Source organism: Ursus arctos, unplaced genomic scaffold, assembly GCF_023065955.2.
Source record: "Ursus arctos isolate Adak ecotype North America unplaced genomic scaffold, UrsArc2.0 scaffold_4, whole genome shotgun sequence".
NCBI classification, from domain to species: domain Eukaryota; kingdom Metazoa; phylum Chordata; class Mammalia; order Carnivora; family Ursidae; genus Ursus; species Ursus arctos.
In genome coordinates, this window is record NW_026623056.1 from 85,875,801 (window position 1) to 85,895,312 (window position 19,512).

The 19,512-nt window shown below is 41.0% G+C and overlaps 1 protein-coding gene across 16 annotated transcripts in view; it reads right to left on the bottom strand.

The window, feature by feature from the left end:
• The window catches only part of SETD4 (SET domain containing 4), a 184,343-nt gene extending 169,196 nt beyond the window's left edge, over positions 1-15,147 (bottom strand). For 8 of the 16 annotated variants that reach the window (XR_008957322.1, XR_008957324.1, XR_008957323.1 and 5 more), the window contains exons 1-5: positions 14,861-15,146; positions 13,578-13,683; positions 8,012-8,107; positions 3,911-3,948; positions 1,702-1,790 (exon numbers count right to left, since the gene is read on the bottom strand). Coding sequence is in view for 7 of the 16 variants with exons in the window: in XM_057306739.1 (XP_057162722.1) it covers positions 1,702-1,790; positions 3,911-3,948; positions 8,012-8,107; positions 13,578-13,683; positions 14,861-14,956 (425 nt within the window). In the remaining 9 variants the exon portion in view is untranslated. Of the gene's footprint in view, positions 1-1,701; positions 1,791-3,910; positions 3,949-8,011; positions 8,108-13,577; positions 13,684-14,299 lie in introns of all 16 variants that reach the window. The other 8 variants (XM_057306743.1, XM_026507051.4, XM_026506939.4 and 5 more) reach the window with 4 other exon arrangements.
• Positions 15,148-19,512: the final 4,365 nt, after the last annotated feature.

The window sequence follows — 19,512 nt, forward strand, 5'->3', positions numbered from 1 at the left end:
AGGTGATGTGATGCCTCCAGCTTTGTTTTTCTTTTTCAACATTTCCTTGGTGATTCGGGGTCTTTTCTGGTTCCATATGAATTTTAGGATTGTTTGTCCCAGCACTTGAAAAATGGCATTGGTACTTTGATAAGGATGGTGTTGAAAGTATAGATTGCTCTGAGTAGCACAAGCCTTTTAACAATGTTTATTCTTCCGATCCATGAGCATGGAATGTTTTTCCATCTTTGTGTATCTTCTCCAATGTCTTTCTTAAGTGTTCTGTAGTTTCTAGAGTACAGATCCTTTATCTCTTTTGTTAGGTCTATTACAAGATACCTTCTGGGTTTTGGTGCTATTGTAAATGGAATAGATTTTCTAATTTCTCTTTCTACAGTTACATCGTTAGTGTATAGGAAAGCAACTGATTTCTGTGCATTGATTTTGTATCCTGCCACATTACTGAACTGTTGTATGAGTTCTAGTAATTTGGGGGTGGAGTCTTTTGGGTTTCCCACATAAAGTATGTCATCTGCGAAGAGACAGACAACCTCTTTGCTTCCAACTTGGTTCTCCAGTTTTAAAGCTTCTGATCCAAGTTCACTTATTTCACTTCGATAAGGGTATCAAACTTGGTGGGGGAAAAAAACTGGTGGAAAGAACCTAGACCTGCCCCATCCAATACAGTAAACACTGGGTACATGTAGTTATTTCAGTTTTAGTTATTCAAAATTAAATAATATTTAAAATTCAATTTTCAGTCATGTAGGCCACATTTCAAGTGCCAATAGGCCTATGTGGCTAACAGCTACCATACTGGACAATGAAGAGTGAAACATTTCTATCACTGCAAAAAGTTCTGTATGACACTAACTTAGAAAACTGAATCAGCTCATTATATATTTGCTAAAGTTTTAATTCCTAAATTTACTCACTCTATTACAAACTATACACTGCAGTATTTTTGTTATCAAAAGATCTCATGTTGCATAAATGTATTTAGAAAAGTTTTCATTAATCCTTCAAAGTCCAAATTCCTATATTACCAAAAATCCTACTCAAAATTTCAAAATGATATAGAAAATTTTAATACTAAGACCATCCCTGCTTCTACTCAGGTCAATAAAGATACATTTGCTCTCATAAAAACATGCCAAGGAGATTAAAAGTCCAGAACTTAGACTGAGTTAAGAAACAATACAATCTTACAATCCTCATAATTTAGAAACCCCTTCTGCTAAGGATCCCCCTCACTCTATTCTCAGCAAGTCCCCCAGAACAAAGGTCCCCCATAACAAAAGCCAGAAAATAGTTTTCTCCTATGTTGGCCTCCTCTCTTCTATGCTAAATAAAATTACGCTTTCATAATGTCAACAGCTCTTTGTAGCTGAAGGAGAATTCAAGCAAATACAATGAGGGTGAAAATAAGAGTAATATTTGTGGAGATCTACTATGATGGAGAATAGGCTAGGAGGAGTCAAGGCGCTCAGAATGATTGACATCAATTCTCCCACTTTATCTTCATTTTCTAGTAAGTGATAGATCAGGATTCAAACCCACATCCTAGGCAGCCTATTAAAGCCCTTAAAAATGCAGCTTAAAATGAATAAAGAACAAACTTCAAGAACAGAGTAAACCTGCCTTAGAGGACATTATTTGCCAATGTTGTAGACTTTACAAGACAAGCATTTGCACCAGATAAGCATGTGTGCGTTCACTTACTTAGCAATGTACGTCCCTAAGTAGCTCCTAATCACTGTGTCCGTGGTGAGCAGGCAACTCTCAGGCAACGAAATAATCATCTGTCCCTCCTTACCAAAAAGAAAGCAAAGTTTAGAACACCCGTGCTTTGAGAAGGACCTGTGTCCTTGGGTCCACAATCGTCCACTAAGAACCCAGGATAACCCAATCATAGACACCAAAGAGCCCACCAACGGTCTGGCTCCCAAGTCCCTGAGTCAGAGGACGCAGGCAAGTTGCTCCAACAGCAGATACTGCAACCCCAACAAGAATTAAAGGTTAATTACGTGACTGACATCCACTAGCAGTCAACCCTTCACCAGAAAGGAATGTGGAAACACTCCTGACAAATCATACCACTCCTTCACTTTCTTATACCAGGAAATAGTGCTATAGGAAATAGGAAGAAACCACTCAAAACAACTCTGTGAAATCCATGTGCCCAGTGACTATTCCCAGCAAAGGCCTATTGTCCATATTACCTGTGCCAACCAGACTAAGAAAGGGCAGCCCAGCCAGCACAAGGGTCTCATTTTACCACCTGCAAAAAGTACAGTTTTCAGTTCCTTCCACTGAGAGAGAAACACGGAAAGAAAAATTAAGATGTCAAGTCACAGACACCAAAAACAAACAGGGCGTTAAGAAGCCTGATGTTAATTAAGATCCTGGCTTTCATTATAACTGGCATCTAAGTTGGTTAAAAATCTCAGGCAAAGTCTTCTGAGTTCAACTTCTGGTTTCCTCATCTGTAAATCAAGATCAAGTTGGACGATCACTACAATCCCTTCCTGCTCCAACATCCCACGATTTTCTGATTTTAAAAAAGCCACTTAATAAAATGTTCTGTATCCTGACTAGAGTAAATCCCTTCATCGACACTTACCAAACTGGATGCTTAAAATCTGTGCATTTCACTATGCATAAGATATGTCCCAATTTTCAAAAAGTTTAACCAAAGGTCGTATTTGAAAGCAGATGTGAAGCAACGGCTAATTCTCATCTCATCATCTAAACAAAGACTACCTACATTTACTGCTGTGTACACGAGAAAGAAGTATATATCCCCTCCCAAAACAGTCAGAACACAATTATGTTCCCTCAAAAAATAAAAATATTGTACAATGTGACTGTACTTAATATTATTGAACTGTACACTTAAAAATGGCTAAGATGGTAAATTTTGTCATATGTATTTTATAATTAAAAAGTTTTAAATAAAACAATAAAAGTGGCATAAGAGAATTACAACATTAAAAAGTACCATTCTTTAGGCTAAATGTGTACATACGTAGCTGGATTTTAAAATTAAGGAACTAAAAATAAATTAAGGAATTAATTTCTAGCTTCACAGAAAATTGTGCATTAGATATTCTTTAAATAGCAAAGAAAGAACTAAAATGGACCTTGGAGATCATCCATGTCGTTTACCTCCTCGTTTTCCAGGTGAGGCAATAAGCCAAGGGGTCCCACCCCCAGCTGAAGGCAATCCTGGGACAGGCTCCAAGGCCTTGCCTGTGGCTTATCAGGCTTAGGCTTACTCAGGCTTGTACTCAGCATGCCAAGCACACCCTCTCAGATGAGAGCCGCTCCCTCCCCTGGCTCACTTAAAATATGGTCTGCTTTATACAATTTGCTGTGGCAGAGATGGCTAGTTGCCAACCCAACATGCCTTCTCTCCTGCCGTTAATGTGACCCTATCGGGAGGTCACTGTGCCAGGGAAAAGGACATATCTCACTTCCCTCACAGCCAGTTGGGGTTGTGTACCTGGTCACTGGCAGATGTGATAGGCCTGGAATTTTCTTAAAAGAAGGAAACCTGCCCTTCCTCACCCCCTTGTGCCATCTTGCTGCTCAAGCTCCAGGAGCTCTTCCCTGGACCTGAGGGTGTGGAGCTTCCTCTAGGATGTGGACAGAGAGCTGAAAGGAGTCTAGGCCTCGAACAGCCATGGGATCACCACACCAGCCCAGGTCTGCCCACCCAGGCTTGAGAGCAAAATAAACTTCTGCTATTACTTAAGGTTTGTCTCCTCTATGCAGCAAACTTAAAGCTAACTGGCACAATTATATTCCAAACTATCATTTAAAAAAAAAAAGGCTGTGTATGTGAAATATTTTTATTTCACTTGATTCGAGCCACAAAAACAAAGCAGCAAAATCTACTTTAGGTTTCAAGGATAAAAGAAATTCTCACCCGCAGGGATGTTTTGCTCATCAGCCCTCTTCCTGTACCTAAGACAAAGAAACAAAAAAAAGGGGTAAATCCTACAATATCCAAAAAAAACCTATGATATCTTCAAGATCTTACGGGTATCATTTTGAATAAACAATGCAATTGAAGGGCGCCTGGGTGGCTCAGTCAGTTAAGCATCTGACTCTTGGTTTCAGCTCAGGTCATGATTTCATTGGTCATGGATTGAGCCCCGCTTCAGGCTCAGGGAGTCTGCTTGAAGATCCTCTCCCTCTGCACTCCCCCACCCCTGGCCTGCTCAGGCTCTCTCACGCACGCGCTCGCTCTCTCTCAAACAAATCTTTTTTAAAAAAATGCGAGTGAATATCAAAATTACACAAAGCTGAAGCTGGTTATCTCTCTCATCCTTTGACTCCCAGGGGAAAGAGAGGATCAAGAAGCTGTTCTAGAAAATGTCCTGACCTCCTTTTGGATTTATGACCCTTGAAGAGCAAAGAGTCAAGACCTAAAATCATTGACTTTATACAGATCCACTACTGGGTGTCTTACAGGACCCTTCAAGCTGGACCCTCTCCCCTGAGGCCTGCCAGCTGTGCTGGGAGCCTACTCCCAATGCCCACCCAACCTGAGAGGCTGGATCCTCAAGCCACTTTTACCCACTACCAGAGCCAGCTTTCCCAGTGATGATCTTGAGGCCTCTTTGACTGGCTGACCAGTAAACCCACTCAGCTCCCGTAAAGCCTAGACTACACCCTCCCCTCCTGACCAGGGAAGCCATTAGACTTTCCTTGACTGGTAAGCTCAACAGCAGAGATCCAGGACTAGACCCTCCCTGTAAGCCAAGGCCTTGACCAGAGCAGGCACAGCAAGTAACTTCACCAGCTGCATTGTCAACATCACTACTGCCCAGAAATTTACCCTTCTAAGCCCAAGGCTCCTTTCTTGTAACAGTCAGCAGCTTTTCCGGCAGGCCTAGGTATACTATGACCAGTAATTATTATATGGGGTACAGAATATTCATCTTTTCAAATTCATAGTTCTTCATCTTTTTCTTTTTCCCTTAACTAGGAGGGAATATAATTCAGCAAAGGTCAAGCCCTGCAGGACTACTGGGAGCTCCTAGTTCATGGAGGGAACTCCTGCCTTGATCCTGGATCAGGTGTCTGAGAAGTCTGATTTGATGAATCCTAACTCATCTATCCACCCAGAAGCATACTTTCCGCTCAGACACATGGTTTTGGTTTCAAAAACTTATTTAATTTCTTCCATGTGTCCCATAGCAGAATTAATCATCCCTATGGGCCAGAACCCTTCCTGGAACCAATTACTAATGGAAGGATTTTTTTTTCCCTATGGGGTCATCTTTTAAAAGACTCACGTGCTAAGTCAACTGGAAATTTCTCTTCAAATACATACATGAACAGAATGTGGCATATGGAATAAAATCTGGAAGATACTTACCTGTATTTCTACAATATAGCATTCAGTATCAGAAAACAAATCACAGTAACCTGCACTTACGAAGGCAAGGCAGGAAGTGGCCATTGGGCTCTTATAAAAGCAAACTTATTACAGACTTTCCTGCACCTGAAAATTTCTATCATAAATCAACCTGGAAGACCCAGATTTGGCCAATGCTTTTGGTGGCAAAAGCGAATACTGGGATCAATTCCCAAAGCATAGATTAGGTGAGAGTCTAAAGACTGAATCCTGCCTGCAACTTAGGAATCCTGCCTTGCCCCTCCACAAACTAAGATTAATTCCCCAGAATTTTGTACATCTTGACAGACTCCCATAACCATTCTCTCCTATCAGATTAAGAGCTAAAGGTATATAAAGATTTAGGGAAGATATGCTGAAATCCCAACCCACAACGTGATGGCATTAGGAGGTGAGGGCGTTTGGTAAATGATTAGGTCATAAGGATAGAGCCCTCATGATTGGGATTTAGTGCCCACTGCAGCTCTAAGAGATCAGAAAGCTTGTCCAGCTCCCAACTCTCTGTCATGTGAGGATCCAACTCGAAGATGGCAATTTGCAAACCTGGAATCAGTCCTCATCAGACCCTGAATCTGCCCACACCATGACCTTGACCTTCCCAGCCCCCAACTGTGAGGAAGAAATTGGTCAAGTCACCCAGTCTATGGCAATTTGTTATAGCAGTCAAAACTAAAGAAGGTTCCTTGCCCCCAGAACTATAAGGAATGGGCTATGATCATTACCAAACCATTTTGCTTTAGCTTTTCTGTGACCATGAATCTGAAGGTGGGCCCAGAAAGAGCTGTTCCATTAAAAATGGTTAACTCGGGGCGCCTGGGTGGCACAGCGGTTAAGCGTCTGCCTTCAGCTCAGGGCGTGATCCCGGCATTACGGGATCGAGCCCCACATCAGGCTCCTCCGCTATGAGTCTGCTTCTTCCTCTCCCACTCCCCCTGCTTGTGTTCCCTCTCTCGCTGGCTGTCTCTATCTATATCAAATAAATAAATAAAATCTTTAAAAAAAAAAAAAAAATGGTTAACTCTTCACTGCTCCAAATTATACACAGATTATTTTTCAGGCATTCCACTCAAACATATGCCAATCCCTGCTTGGTAATTTTAATCCTATCCTTCTTAAGGCAAAGTGACACCTGATGCATAAATCAGCCAAAGGCACAAGTCCACTCCTGACACTATTTTCTCTAGACCATCTTGTGAAGAACTCCATCCAGTAAAATCTAACAGTGTGGCTCTTCCTGGCTTTGTGCTTCTTGACACACAAAAACTGAAAGTTAAACATTCCGTTAGAGGTTGACAAATGGTTCACCATCTTAAATAGGAGCAGCCCAACAGGTAATGCCTCAAAGCAAGTATTTTAGCCCAAAGTCCTCGTGATGTGTAGGGAACTTTACACCCATCACCACATTCAACCAGGACCACATGTGGTAAATCATTTATCCTGACGATGTATAGGAAGTTAATTTGCTCAGAGTTAAATTACCTAATGGGTATTTACTCATTTCAGTGTCCAAAAGCACTCAGAGGCATATGATTTAATTTTCTGTAAGGTAAAAGATCTGTACTTGCCCTGTGATGTAGAACTTCAAGGCCCTGATGGCACGACTGTCTCTATGCTACAGCAGACCAGGAATCCTTTTGAAGAGCATCTTGGTCCTCCTCACGATTACCTCAAGCCCACTTCTGGACAGAACTGGGTGGTGCTGAATGGAGGCACACACCCAGAGTAAGCTGCCAACTTCAGTGAGAGAATGTTTCAGAAGAAAATGCTAACCCAAACTCCAGGACAAGCTCCTCAATTCCAGAAAATTATGTTAATCTACCTCTGCTTAGGTGACTGTTGAAGCTAGGACCACACAGAGGGCTCCTCTTCTAACACCTGGGGAGCACAGCCACAAACCAGCTGAAGGAGCAGTATCTGCTGAGACCTCCCTAAGGATACCTCTCCTCCAGCCACACCACCAGAGAACAAGCACCTCCTTCCCTTAGAAAACTATTCTGATTCACCTGAGCTATGGGATAATCCCATCAGCCTGCATGGTCTGAAAATCCCATGAAACCACTAAGAGTATGATGGTAAGGACACCAGTCACATTACATAAATGTCTTCCCTATGAAGACCCAATGAAGACATTTCCCTCAGGTCTAAGTTCCAGGAATACCTGCACTTCTGCTACGTAAACAACTTAGTTTTGTTTATAGAACACAAAAACAGGTAACTGATCATATTAACTATCTGGCTGTTGGAAAGCTAAGTCAAATTTGTGGCTGACTTCTGACAGGTATGCAAGATTTTAGAATCATGGCTTTTATGAATTATCCTTACCCCTGCCTCCGTCTTATTTTTCTATTCTCATTCCCCTTTTTTATTTTTAATATTATTTTACCATTATGGAATTTCTCCCCAAAAACCACTTCAATTTATTTTTAGAACAAAGTAAGTATAAATAAATATTATAGCTACAAGGCAGGAAGTCTGACACACAACAGAAGATATGCTCCCAGAGAGAACACAGCCCACCTTCACGAACTACCCTTGCTTTCCTATCACCTAGGCCCACACGTCTCTCATGTGAGCAAAGTCCTGAGAGTTGATGCCAGACCTTACCTGGAAAACAAGCAGGTATTAAGTTTGTATCTTCAAACTTCCTATCTTTCAGCCACTTCTTAAGCTCTATAAATTCAGGCTTGTAGCTCTCATTCACTAATCAAAGAGAAGAAAGAAAAGTGGTGATTAAAATCACTATATAATCAGAGCACCATTTATAAAAAATATCTGTCTCAGAGGTGCATGGGTGGCTCAGTCAGTTAAGCATCTGACTCTTGATTTCGGCTCAGGTCATATCTCAGGGCCGTGAGATCGAGCTCCAGGTCAGGCTCCATGGTGGACATGGAGCCTGCTTAAGATCCTCCCTCTCCCTCCGCCCCTCCCCCCACCCTGCTTATGCAAGCTCAAAAAAATAAATAATAAATAAATAAATGAATGTCTCAGACAGATGGTCATATCATAAAAGAGAATAAATAATACCTAAATAATGTAAACTAAAAGAGAAAAACCATATGATCATCTCAAAGATGCAGGAAAAGCACTTGATAAAATCTAACATTTATTCCTGATAAATAATGCCAACAAGCAAGGACAGAAGAGAATTTCCTCAACCTGATAATGACTACCTAACAAAAAACCTACAGCTGACATAATGATGAAAAACTGAGTGCTTGCCCCCTAAGATCAGGAACAAGACAAAGAACAAGTCAACATTGTACTAGTGGTTCTAGTCAGTATAAACCAAAAGAAAAATAAATAAAAGGCATCAATTATGGGTTGAATTGTGTACCCCCAAAATTCTATATTGAAGTCCTAACCCCCAGTACCTCAGGATACAACCTTATTTAGAGACAGGGTCTTTACAGAAGTAATCAAGTTAAAATGTAGTCATTAGGGTGGCCCCTGTTCCAATATGACTAGTGTCATTATAAAAAGGAAAAATTTGGACATAAGCATGCATAGACAGAAGATGACAGAAGAAACACGGGGGGAAGACAGCTATCTACAAGCCAAGGAGAAAGGTCTAGAACAGATGCTTTCTTCACAGCCTTGAGAAGAAACCAATCCTGCTGACACCTTGATTTTAGACTTCTACCCTCCAGAACTGTTAGACAGGGAAATTTACAGTTGTAAAGGCCTATATGAAAAAAGAAGATCCAATTAAAAAAAACAGGCAAAGAATAAATAAATAAAATAAAAATAAAAAACAGGCAAAGAACTTGAAGAGATATTTCTCCAATGACGGTATGTAAATGGTGAATAAGTATATTAAAAAAGTTCAACATCATTAATCACAGGGAAATGCAAATCAAAACTACAATGTGTTATCACCCCATATCCATTAGGATGGCTACTATCAAAAAAACACAAAATGAAAAGTGTTGGCAAAGATGTGGAAAAACTGGAACTCTTGAGCACTGCTGGTAGGAACATAAAATGGTGCAGCTGCTATGGAAAACATTATGGTGACTCCTCATCTACAACAGTCAAAACCACCTTGAAATACTAATTGAAAGCTTATTATAAAGCTATAGTAACCAAGATTATGTAACACTGTCATCAAGACTAACAAAGAAATTAATGAAACAGAATAGAAAGTCCAAAAACAGATCCAGACATATATGAATAGCTGATTTTTTACAAAAGTGCAAAAGCAATTCAGTGGAAAATGGATAGTTTTTTCAATAAATGTTGCTGAAACAATCAGACCTCCTTAAGCAAAAAACAAAGTATTCCTATTTTGTACAATATATAAAGTTAATTCAAAATTAATCACAGACTTAAATATAAAATCTAAAACTATGAAACTGCAAGAAGAAAACATAGTAGAAAATCTTTGAGACCCTGGGTTATGCAAATTTCTTAGGTACAACACCAAAAGGAAGACCCTTAAAACAACAAATTGATAAACAAGACTTCACCAAAATTTTAAATTTCTGTTCTTCAAAAAAAATGCCACAGAATGATTAAAAATATTTGCAAAACACCTGATAAAAGCTTTGTATCCAGAATATTTAAAGAACTCTCAGTAGTCAAGAAAAATAGTCAAGAAAAATAAAACACATTTTTCCAAAGAAACCACAAAGATGGCCAACAGACCCATCAGGAAAATGCAAATCAAAACTACAATGAGATATCATCTCACACCTGTCAGAATGGATAAAATCAAAAACACAAGAAACAACAAGTGTTGGTGAAGACGTGGAGAAAAAGAAACACTTGGGCGCTATTGGTGGGAATGCAAACTGGTGCAGCCACTGTGGAAGATGATATGGAGGTTCCTCAAAAAATTAAAAACAGAATTACCATATGATCCAGTAGTTGCACTACTGGGTATTTACCCAAAGAATACAAAAATACTAATTCCAAAAGATATGTAGACCCCTATGTTTATTGCAGCATTACTTACAATAGACAATATATGAATGCTACCCAAGTGTTCATCAAGAGATGAACAGATTTTTACTCAGCCAAAAAAAGAATGAAATCTTGCCATTTACAACAAGGATGGATCCAGAGGGTACAATGCGAAATGAAATAAGTCAGTCAGAGAAAGACAAATATCCTATGATTTCACTCATATATGGAATTTAAGAAACAAATAAACAAAGAAAAAAAGATAAACTAAAAAACAGACTCTCAAAGTCAGAGAACAAACAATGGTTGCCAGAGGTGAAGTGAGCAGGGGGATGGGTGAGAGAGGTGAAGGGAATGAAGAGTACACTTATCCTGATGAGCACTGAGTAATGTACAGAATTGTTCAATTGCTATATTGTACACCTGAAACTAGTAGAACACTGTATGTTAATTATACTGGAATTTCAAAAATCAAACATCATAAATAAATAAAAATTAGTATTTTCAGCTCAAAAAATTATAAAAGAATAAAGGTACAAAAAATATATAGAAGAGAATTCATACCAAGACACTGCAGTAAAAAAAAAATCAACGTGCAGAAATCAATAGCCACAAGTACAAACAAGAGCCAGAGAGATGTAATGGAAAGTAATGCCTTACTTACCATAACCACAAAACAAAATTTTAAAAAGCAAAAAAAAAAAGAAGAGGAAGAAAAAGAAAAAGAAAACCAGCTAATAGGGGTGCCTGGGTGGCACAGCGGTTAAGCATCTGCCTTCGGCCCAGGGCATGATCCCAGTGTTATGGGATCGAGCCCCACATCAGGCTCTTCCGCTATGAGCCTGCTTCTTCCTCTCCCACTCCCCCTGCTTGTGTTCCCTCTCTCGCTGGCTGTCTCTGTCTCTCTGTCAAATAAATAAATAAAATCTTTAAAAAAAAAAAAAAAAGAAAGAAAAGAAAAAAAGAAAACCAGCTAATAAAAAACATGGGCAAAAGATCTACACAGTCAACCAAAGAACACCTAGGTAACTGGCAAATAAGCAGACCAGTCATTAGGAAAATACAGATCAGAACCACAATACGGTAGTACTTCATACCCGTTAGGATGGCTATAATCAAAAAGACAGACAATAAGAAGTGGTGGCGAAAATCTGGAGCAAATGGAACTCTCATAAACTGTGAAGGAAATGTGAAATCATACAACCACTCCGCAAAACAGTTTGGCAGTTTCTTTAAAAGCTAAACCTACACGCACCATACGACCCAGTCTTTCTACTCCTAGGTATTTACCCAAGATCCAATTCATGCGTCCTTGCAAAGACTTGTACACAAATGTTCATAACAGCTTTATTTGTAACAGGCAAAAAAAATGAGAACCACCCAAATGCCCATCAACAGGATAAACAAATCATGGAATATATTCAGCAATTAAAAACCAATAAACTATTGATACACACAATTTTCTCAAAATAACTATGCTAAGTAAAAGAAGCCATGGGGCGCCTGGGTGGCGCAGTCGTTAAGCGTCTGCCTTCGGCTCAGGGCGTGATCCCAGAGTTTTGGGATCAAGCCCCACATCAGGCTTCTCCGCTGGGAGCCTGCTTCTTCCTCTCCCACTCCCCCTGCTTGTGTTCCCTCTCTTGCTGGCTGTTTCTCTCTGTCAAAATAAATAAATAAAATCTTTAAAAAAAAAAAAAAGAAGCAGCAGCCAAATACTATATGTTGATACACTATATGATCACATAAAACTATAAAAAGCAATAAATCGACAGTGACAGAAAGCAGATCAGTGGTGGCCTGGATTGGGGGAGGGGAGGGTAGAGCTAAAGAGGGGCAAAAGGAAAGGATTACAAGGGAAAACAAGGAAACTTTTTGAGATGGATGGAAATGTTCATTATCCTGATTGTGGTGATAGTTTCCTGTGTGAATATATATGTCAAAATCTATCAAATTATACACTTTAATATTGACATTCATTGTATGTCAATTATGCCTCAATAAAACTTTTTTTAAAACATGATAAAAAAAAAGAACCCACAAACCAAGATCCAAGATTTAAGCCTTCCAAAATATCCTACCATAAAGTAGAGAATAGATTTTATGGTAACAGCATTTAATCAGTGAACATTTAATGAGCAACTACTATACACACAGCACTATGTTAACCACAGTGGGGAATGTTCAACATGTCCTTCAACTTCAAAAGCTGACAACTTAGTTGGGAAATAAGATAAGAAACAACTAAAAAACCACAGGTCCTTAAGAATAACACCCAATAAGCATCATAACAAAGGGTGATGTTAGTGAAAACTGAAAATGACGTTACTAAAAATATAAGATCTCAACTCAGCCTTAAAGGTTGGAAAAAAACTGAATAAGCAGGGAGAAGGAAAACAGGCGTTCTAGACTGACGAATTATGAGGAATGGTAAAGGTAGACATTTGTGTGCTGTGCCCAGGGAGCAGCATGGAGAGAACATTCTTCTGGTACAGCAGTGGTAGGATAGAGGCCACAGATATCATGCAAAAGGGAATGAAAAATCCCTGGAGGCTTTTAAACCAAAAAAGCAACATATGAGTAGTCCCTTAGGAAAGTCAGACTCACAGCAACAAATGGAATAACTAGCAGGGAAGAAAAACAAGGGTGTTGCTACACCAGCAAAGAGCCACCTAAAATCATCTTCCAGTAGTAAAACAGAGAGGGAGAAGCTAACCTAAGAAAAACTAGATGACATTTAGGACACTGGCCACAGAGAGCAAAGAAAGAAATAGTAAAAAGACTGCCTCAGCTGGTGCTGACAGGCTTGGGGTCAGCTAAGAGTTTCTGACAGGCTTGGGGTCAACTCGGAACAGTTTTATTAATTTTTATCAAAGGTAACGACTGCATTTATGTAGTACTTTCCACCTGGCCAAGCACTTCATATACAATGTCTTGTTCAGACTCTGTTACACTGAATCTGAAATGATGAATCTATATCCAAACACTGATATTCTTCAGGTAGCTGGAGGTCAGGAGGAAGGTCAGCACTGGACACAGAAACCTGGGAGTCATCCCTAGAGAAGACAAAGTTGAAGCAATGGGAAATATATTCACAGTCCCACAAGGGTTTAAAAGAACGTAATGGCACTATTAAAAAGAGTATTCTTTAAGAAATATTCTCTTTGAACATTGCCCATGTGTCTTTGAGAAAAGATACATGTATCTGTTAACATCACTCCACAAAGGACTCCTTCTTTTCATCACTGGCACCAAAAGATCAAAACTATACCTCCTCTTGATACAGAACTTCTGAAGAGTTTCCGTCTTCTGATCCGGCTTGTTCTTCCTCTTCCTTTCCTCATCCTAAAACTGCAGTTTCTGTCCAGCTGCCCAATCTAGAACAAAAAGCATTTTCTTTGCCTTTCTTTCCAATTGTATGACAATCACTATTCTTTGTACCTACAAGGATTTAATTACACAAACTTATGTTATTTGGTAAACCATTTCTCTAAAGTGTTTAGGTACACAAAACATTTATACTGTGAGCTAAATCATGATTCCTTGTGCAGTAAGGGAATGCCCATTATACCGGTCCTTCTAAAATAGTTTTTATCTTGAGGTCCTACTAAATGCTGATTAAACATCAAAATCCTCATAACTGATTCACAACTGTGTGCTTTGGTGACTTACATATCTCGAGTCTAATCAACATTAACTAAGCACCAACCTACCACACTTTGAAAAAACAGTAGGCACGAAGCCCTCATCAGCTAAAAAGTCTTAGAGAAAAAAAAAAGACCCTCTTTTAATAGGAAGGAAACAATGATTTGTTCTTAGAACCAGGATACTGAAATCAATATAAGTAAACGGGGTTTGCAACAGATTAGGGAGGGAATGAGAGCCAAGAAAGCAGACAGAACAAAGAAATGGTCATGAAATCCAAAAATTACTATTATAGTTTCTACATGCTACTTCTTTGGAAGAATAAAAAAAGAAATCCATTAACCTCACCAGAATGATACGGACAATGGAGTGGAGCATTATGCAGCCATTAATAGGAAGAAGGTATGTGCTAAGGTGTCCAAATGTTCAAGATATATTAAATGAAAAATAAAGTTGCAGAACATCTAATGATCCTTTTTGGGTTTGCTTTTGACACATTCTGTATATTTATAAAACAAGAGAATTTAAGGAAGGATACTCAAAAAACATGCGGGGGGGGGGGCTTTTACTATTACTTTTGTATCCTCCTGTTCTGTGACTTATATATTTATGAGCACATAAATGACGTAACATGAAAACTACTTATGTGCATATATGTGCATTTTAACCATACTACTGGTTTTAAAATCCACTACTACTAAGACAGAAATGAGTAACAAGAAGTTCAGGCACTATTAACATCCCACTGCAGCAGTGGAAGGCTCCCTGATCTACCCAAAGGCTGCGAGCCGGGTCCCGGAGCCAAACGCCGCTCGTCCCCTCCGGTGCCCAGAGCCCCGCCAGCACCCGGACGCCCGGTGACAGCACGGCTAACCCCCGGCCTCGCTCCCACCCGCCCTGGACTCGCACTTGAGGCTGAGCCTCGGGCCCTAGAGGGACCAACTCTCGGCCGCAGGCTCCTGCGCATCCCCCAGCGCGCCTCAACCACGGCTTCTGGAGCGACATCCGCTGAAGGATGTCCAGATGACGGGGGGGTTACTGCAGGACGCAGCGTAACGCCAGGCTGGTGGGTGTCTGAGAGCTGAGCTGTTCTTTTCACACCAAATAAGTGAAAACATAAGGAAAGCTCCAGCACTAGCCGCGCCGGGACCCAGGTATCCCGCGTCCCACAGCTTCCGCCACCCCGCAAGTCCTTCCGGCTCACCTCGGCGCGGCGGCGGGGCCAGCGCGCGAGGAAGCCCAGAACAGCGGCCCAGACGAACGCGAGTTAAGCAACTGGCCCAAGGAGCAGTGGGAGAGGCCGAGAGCAGTCACGCCGCCTCAAGCCTCCACCAACCTAAGCCCTCAGTCGCCGGGCGGATGTCCCGCTGCGCTGTGGCCGCCGCCTCCTGGCGTGCGCCTGCGCCTGCGCCGGCTTTCCCGGAAGCGCCGGGACCGCCCCGCCCAGCCGAGGGGGCGGGGCGGTCAGGGGTAAATAAACCCAGCGGCACGCGGGCGGGGAAGCTGCGCTCGGTAACGTCCGCCTGCGCAGTCCTTCTCTCCCTAGAAGAGGGGCGGGACCTCCTCCGGCGCGCAGCGCGGCACCGCCCGGCCCTTAAAGCAGTCAGTTCCCCTCCTCCTCCCTCCGTCCTTCGACCTCCGCCTCGCCCTGGGGACCTGCGTCTGGCCCCACCTGGCAACCTTTGCCCCCGCCCCGCCCCGCCCCGCCCGCCCTTGGTCGGCCAGGGCCCGGCCTAGCCCCACTTCACTTGCTTGAGCTTAGGTACCCCAGTCCCAGCGTTACAGAATTACAGATCCTTCTTGGATATGGAGCTCAATTTATCTGCCCACCCCCTCCCCACTATACTTAGTGACTTGCTTCCCAAGACTACAGTATGGAGAGGGAAGAAAATTAACTCCAGTGGAGAAACCTTGGTCAGGTAATGAGGATTAATGGTGATAAATCATGTTGATAGCGTGCTCCCCAGATATAAGAAGGGTACTTCAGGGGCGCCTGGGTGGCACAGCGGTTAAGCGTCTGCCTTCGGCTCAGGGCGTGATCCCGGCGTTGCAGAATCGAGTCCCACATCAGGCTCTTCTGCTGTGAGCCTGCTTCTTCCTCTCCCACTCCCCCTGCTTGTGTTCCCTCTCTCGCTGGCTGTCTCTCTCTGTCAAATAAATAAATAAAATCTTAAAAAAAAAAAAAAAAAGAAGAAGAAGGGTACTTCACCTCTATGGTATTTCTCCCCAAAACCCATAATCCCAATTCTTCTTGGGAAAAATATCGAACAACCCCAAAAACACCCGACCATGTACTTTGACAAAATCTGTCAAAGTTCATGAAAACAAGCAAACTCAGAATCTCTCATAAACCAAAAACAAACAAAAACAAAAACAAAAAAACTAAGGAGACATGACAGTTACATGTAATGTAATGTGGTATTCTGGAGGGCGTCCTGGAATAGAAGAAAAATATTAGGAGGAAAGCTAGTAAAATCCAAATAAAGCACGGAGCTTAATTAATACTACTGTTCCATGTTGCTTTTTTTACTCGTGACAAATAATAGATGTTAATAATGGGAATTTGATGAGGAATTCTCTACTACATTTGCAACCTTTCAGTAAATATATTCTAAAATTAAGCTTATTGAAAAGTAAAGGAGGGATGGGGCCCACTGGGTGGCTCAGTCAGTTAAGCATCTGACTCTTGATTTTAGCTCAGGTCATGGTATCAGGGTTGTGAGATTGAGCCCCACATTGGGCTCCACGCTGAGCATGGAGCCTGCTTAAGATTCTCTCCCTCTCTCTCTGCCAACTCCCACCACTCAAGCACAAAGAAAGAAAGAAAAGAAGGAAGGAAGGAAGAAAAGAAAGAAAGAAAGAAAGAAAGAAAGAAAGAAAGAAAGAAAGAAAGAAAGAAGAAAGAGAGAAAAAAAGAGAAAAAGAAAAGAAAAGAAAAGGATGGGTGGGAATAGTTGGTTCCAGATTTGGACCTGTGATTCAATGCCATCATCAAGGATCAAGGCTCTAATTTTCCACAATGCCATTCTTAGGGAGTTAGCTATTCACATGTTAGTTTGTTTCTTTTTAGTGTCAAGACAGCATTGCTGCAGCTCCAAGCATCACATTCTCACACAAGTGAACTCAAGACAGGAAGAAAAGCATCCCAAGAGACAAGTATTTTCCTTTTATGAGGGAGGAAAACACTGATAGCCCCATTTTCTAGATGGGAATTGGCAAAGATTCTCTCCTTGAGCAAACTCTATAGCCAGGCTCTTCTGAGCCTTCCTCTAGCTAGAACTCAGTCTTGGCCTATAAAATTTGCAACCTCAGTACACTGATTTCATTTCCCCCCAACACACACACACGTTAAAATTATATTTTTAAAAAGCAAACACTAACATAGTTTCTGATAGCTCAAAGCTGCCGGTATTTTAATCCTACTTCAAGTAGACAAAGAAATCTGAAGTCACTTTGGAGTCGTTCAGCCCCAATAGCTGGTACAGAAAATCTCTCATGCCATGAGTTGTACTGACTTGCAGACACCATGGTATAAAAATTGGATCATTAAAGCCACTTGTTCTATCTTACAAAAAAAAAAAAAAGCTTCTCCCAGTCTCTGTGTAGCCCACACAGCTGGCCTAATGACATTTACACTGACCCACTCTTCATAATTTTTCATTTCCCCAACTCTACTCAAGCACCTCCCTTCCCCCTCTACTCCCTCATTCTCCCTTTATTTTTTTTTTTTTTAAGATTTTATTTATTTAACAGAGATAGCGACAGCCAGCGAGAGAGGGAACACAAGCAGGGGGAGTGGGAGAGGAAGAAGCAGGCTCATAGCGGAAGAGCCTGATGTGGGGCTCGAACCCAGAACACCGGGATTATGCCCTGAGCCGAAGTCAGACGCCCAACCGCTGTGCCACCCAGGCGCCCCCCCCCCCTCATTCTCCCTTTAAAACACTCAGCCACCTCTGCACAAATCCAAGTTTGAGTTCAGTTCATGCTGGACCCACTTCCATATTTCAATAGTATATTACTGATTAAAATCTCTCCTTACCACGTTAAACAGTATCCAGTGTTGTTTATCTTTCACAAAATTAAGTAAATTGCTTAGAGTTACATATCTACTAAGTATCTCAGCCACAATTTGATTCTGGGAATCAAAATCCATGCTCCACCCTTTTAAGAAGACTTACTGAACATCCAAAACAAGCAAAATATGTAAGAAGTGGAGCTCTAGGAGTGTAAATAATCATGGGCAAGAGAAGACCCTGAGAGCTTAATAACTGGTCATTTAACAGGACTGTTTTTCCTACATCTTCTATGTTAACAGACACCATAGAACTGGGTACTCTCAGGCAAATAAAATAACTACTTTGGACCAGTGGATAGTAAAGATGTGAGTTCATTCCATGAGTTAAGAGATGTGATAAACATTCTTTCTCCATCTAGCAGCCAGAATGATCTCAGAGTTGACTCACAACGAAGCAATATCTTCCAAGCTAGCTAGTACCAACAGAGATCTGGGGTCTCCATCTCTCCTCCTTTGTTTCATTTCTCAAGTTGTTCAGAAGTCAGACAAGCGGCTATATATGCAAAGTGGTAGGGGCCTCACAAACACACAGCCAGGGTCAAGATCCAAATTTGACAGGAGGGAAAAAAAATTAAAAATCATCCAAATGAGCTTCATTCACTGGCTCTAAACGAGCATGTTTTCAAAAAAAGTTGCAAAATGTTTCCCATACTCAAATCTGTCCTTTCCTTTGTGATTCTTCCCCTGTTCTTATGCTTACAAAGTCCTTTTCCCACAAATTTTAGTTATATTTTCTTATACTCATTTTATGGTTGCATTTATAAAACTGTAAATTTAAAAGTGAGAAAGCACTTTTTTCTCTTTATAGAAATTAACTGATGACATTATGCAATTATCACTCCCTTTCCCCAGGACCATTTTTGGAATAATTCTTTCTTCCCCCCATTAATTGTTAATACCACTTTCATCATATGCTAAATTCTTATTTCCCTGTGATATTTTATGTATTGTATTTTCTTGAGTGTCCTGCCTCATTGACTAAAAGACCTCAAGTCTTGTGTTGGGATCAGTACTAAAAGGATAAACAAATCAGGCAGAAAATATAATTCACAGCCCTCTTGGAATTTGCCTTTTGAAACAGCAGGCCCTCACCATGCCCAAAGTTTCTGGCACACCATATGCTATCTGTGAATGGCTCTCTAGGTGAATTTAATTCCTCGCACTTCCTTCTAACACTGGCTCACCCAGCTATAGAAGAAAGTAAGATGTAATGTGGAGAGAAGCCAGCAAATGACTAACCAAGTATACATTTGGATAAAAGAAGAAAATCCAAAACAAAGATCTTAGTTATCTTGAGTGGAGGAAAAAAAAAAAAAAACCTCCCCAAAGGTTACACTGCACAAGTCCATCTATGTTAACATATTAAAACAATTTTTAAAATGAGGAACTGACTACTGGTTCCAGCCAATACAGAGTGAGAGGGTAGACAATAGAGTATGTTTGGCTATAAAAAAGCAATGGGGGTCCTTCTGCTGATGGAAATGTT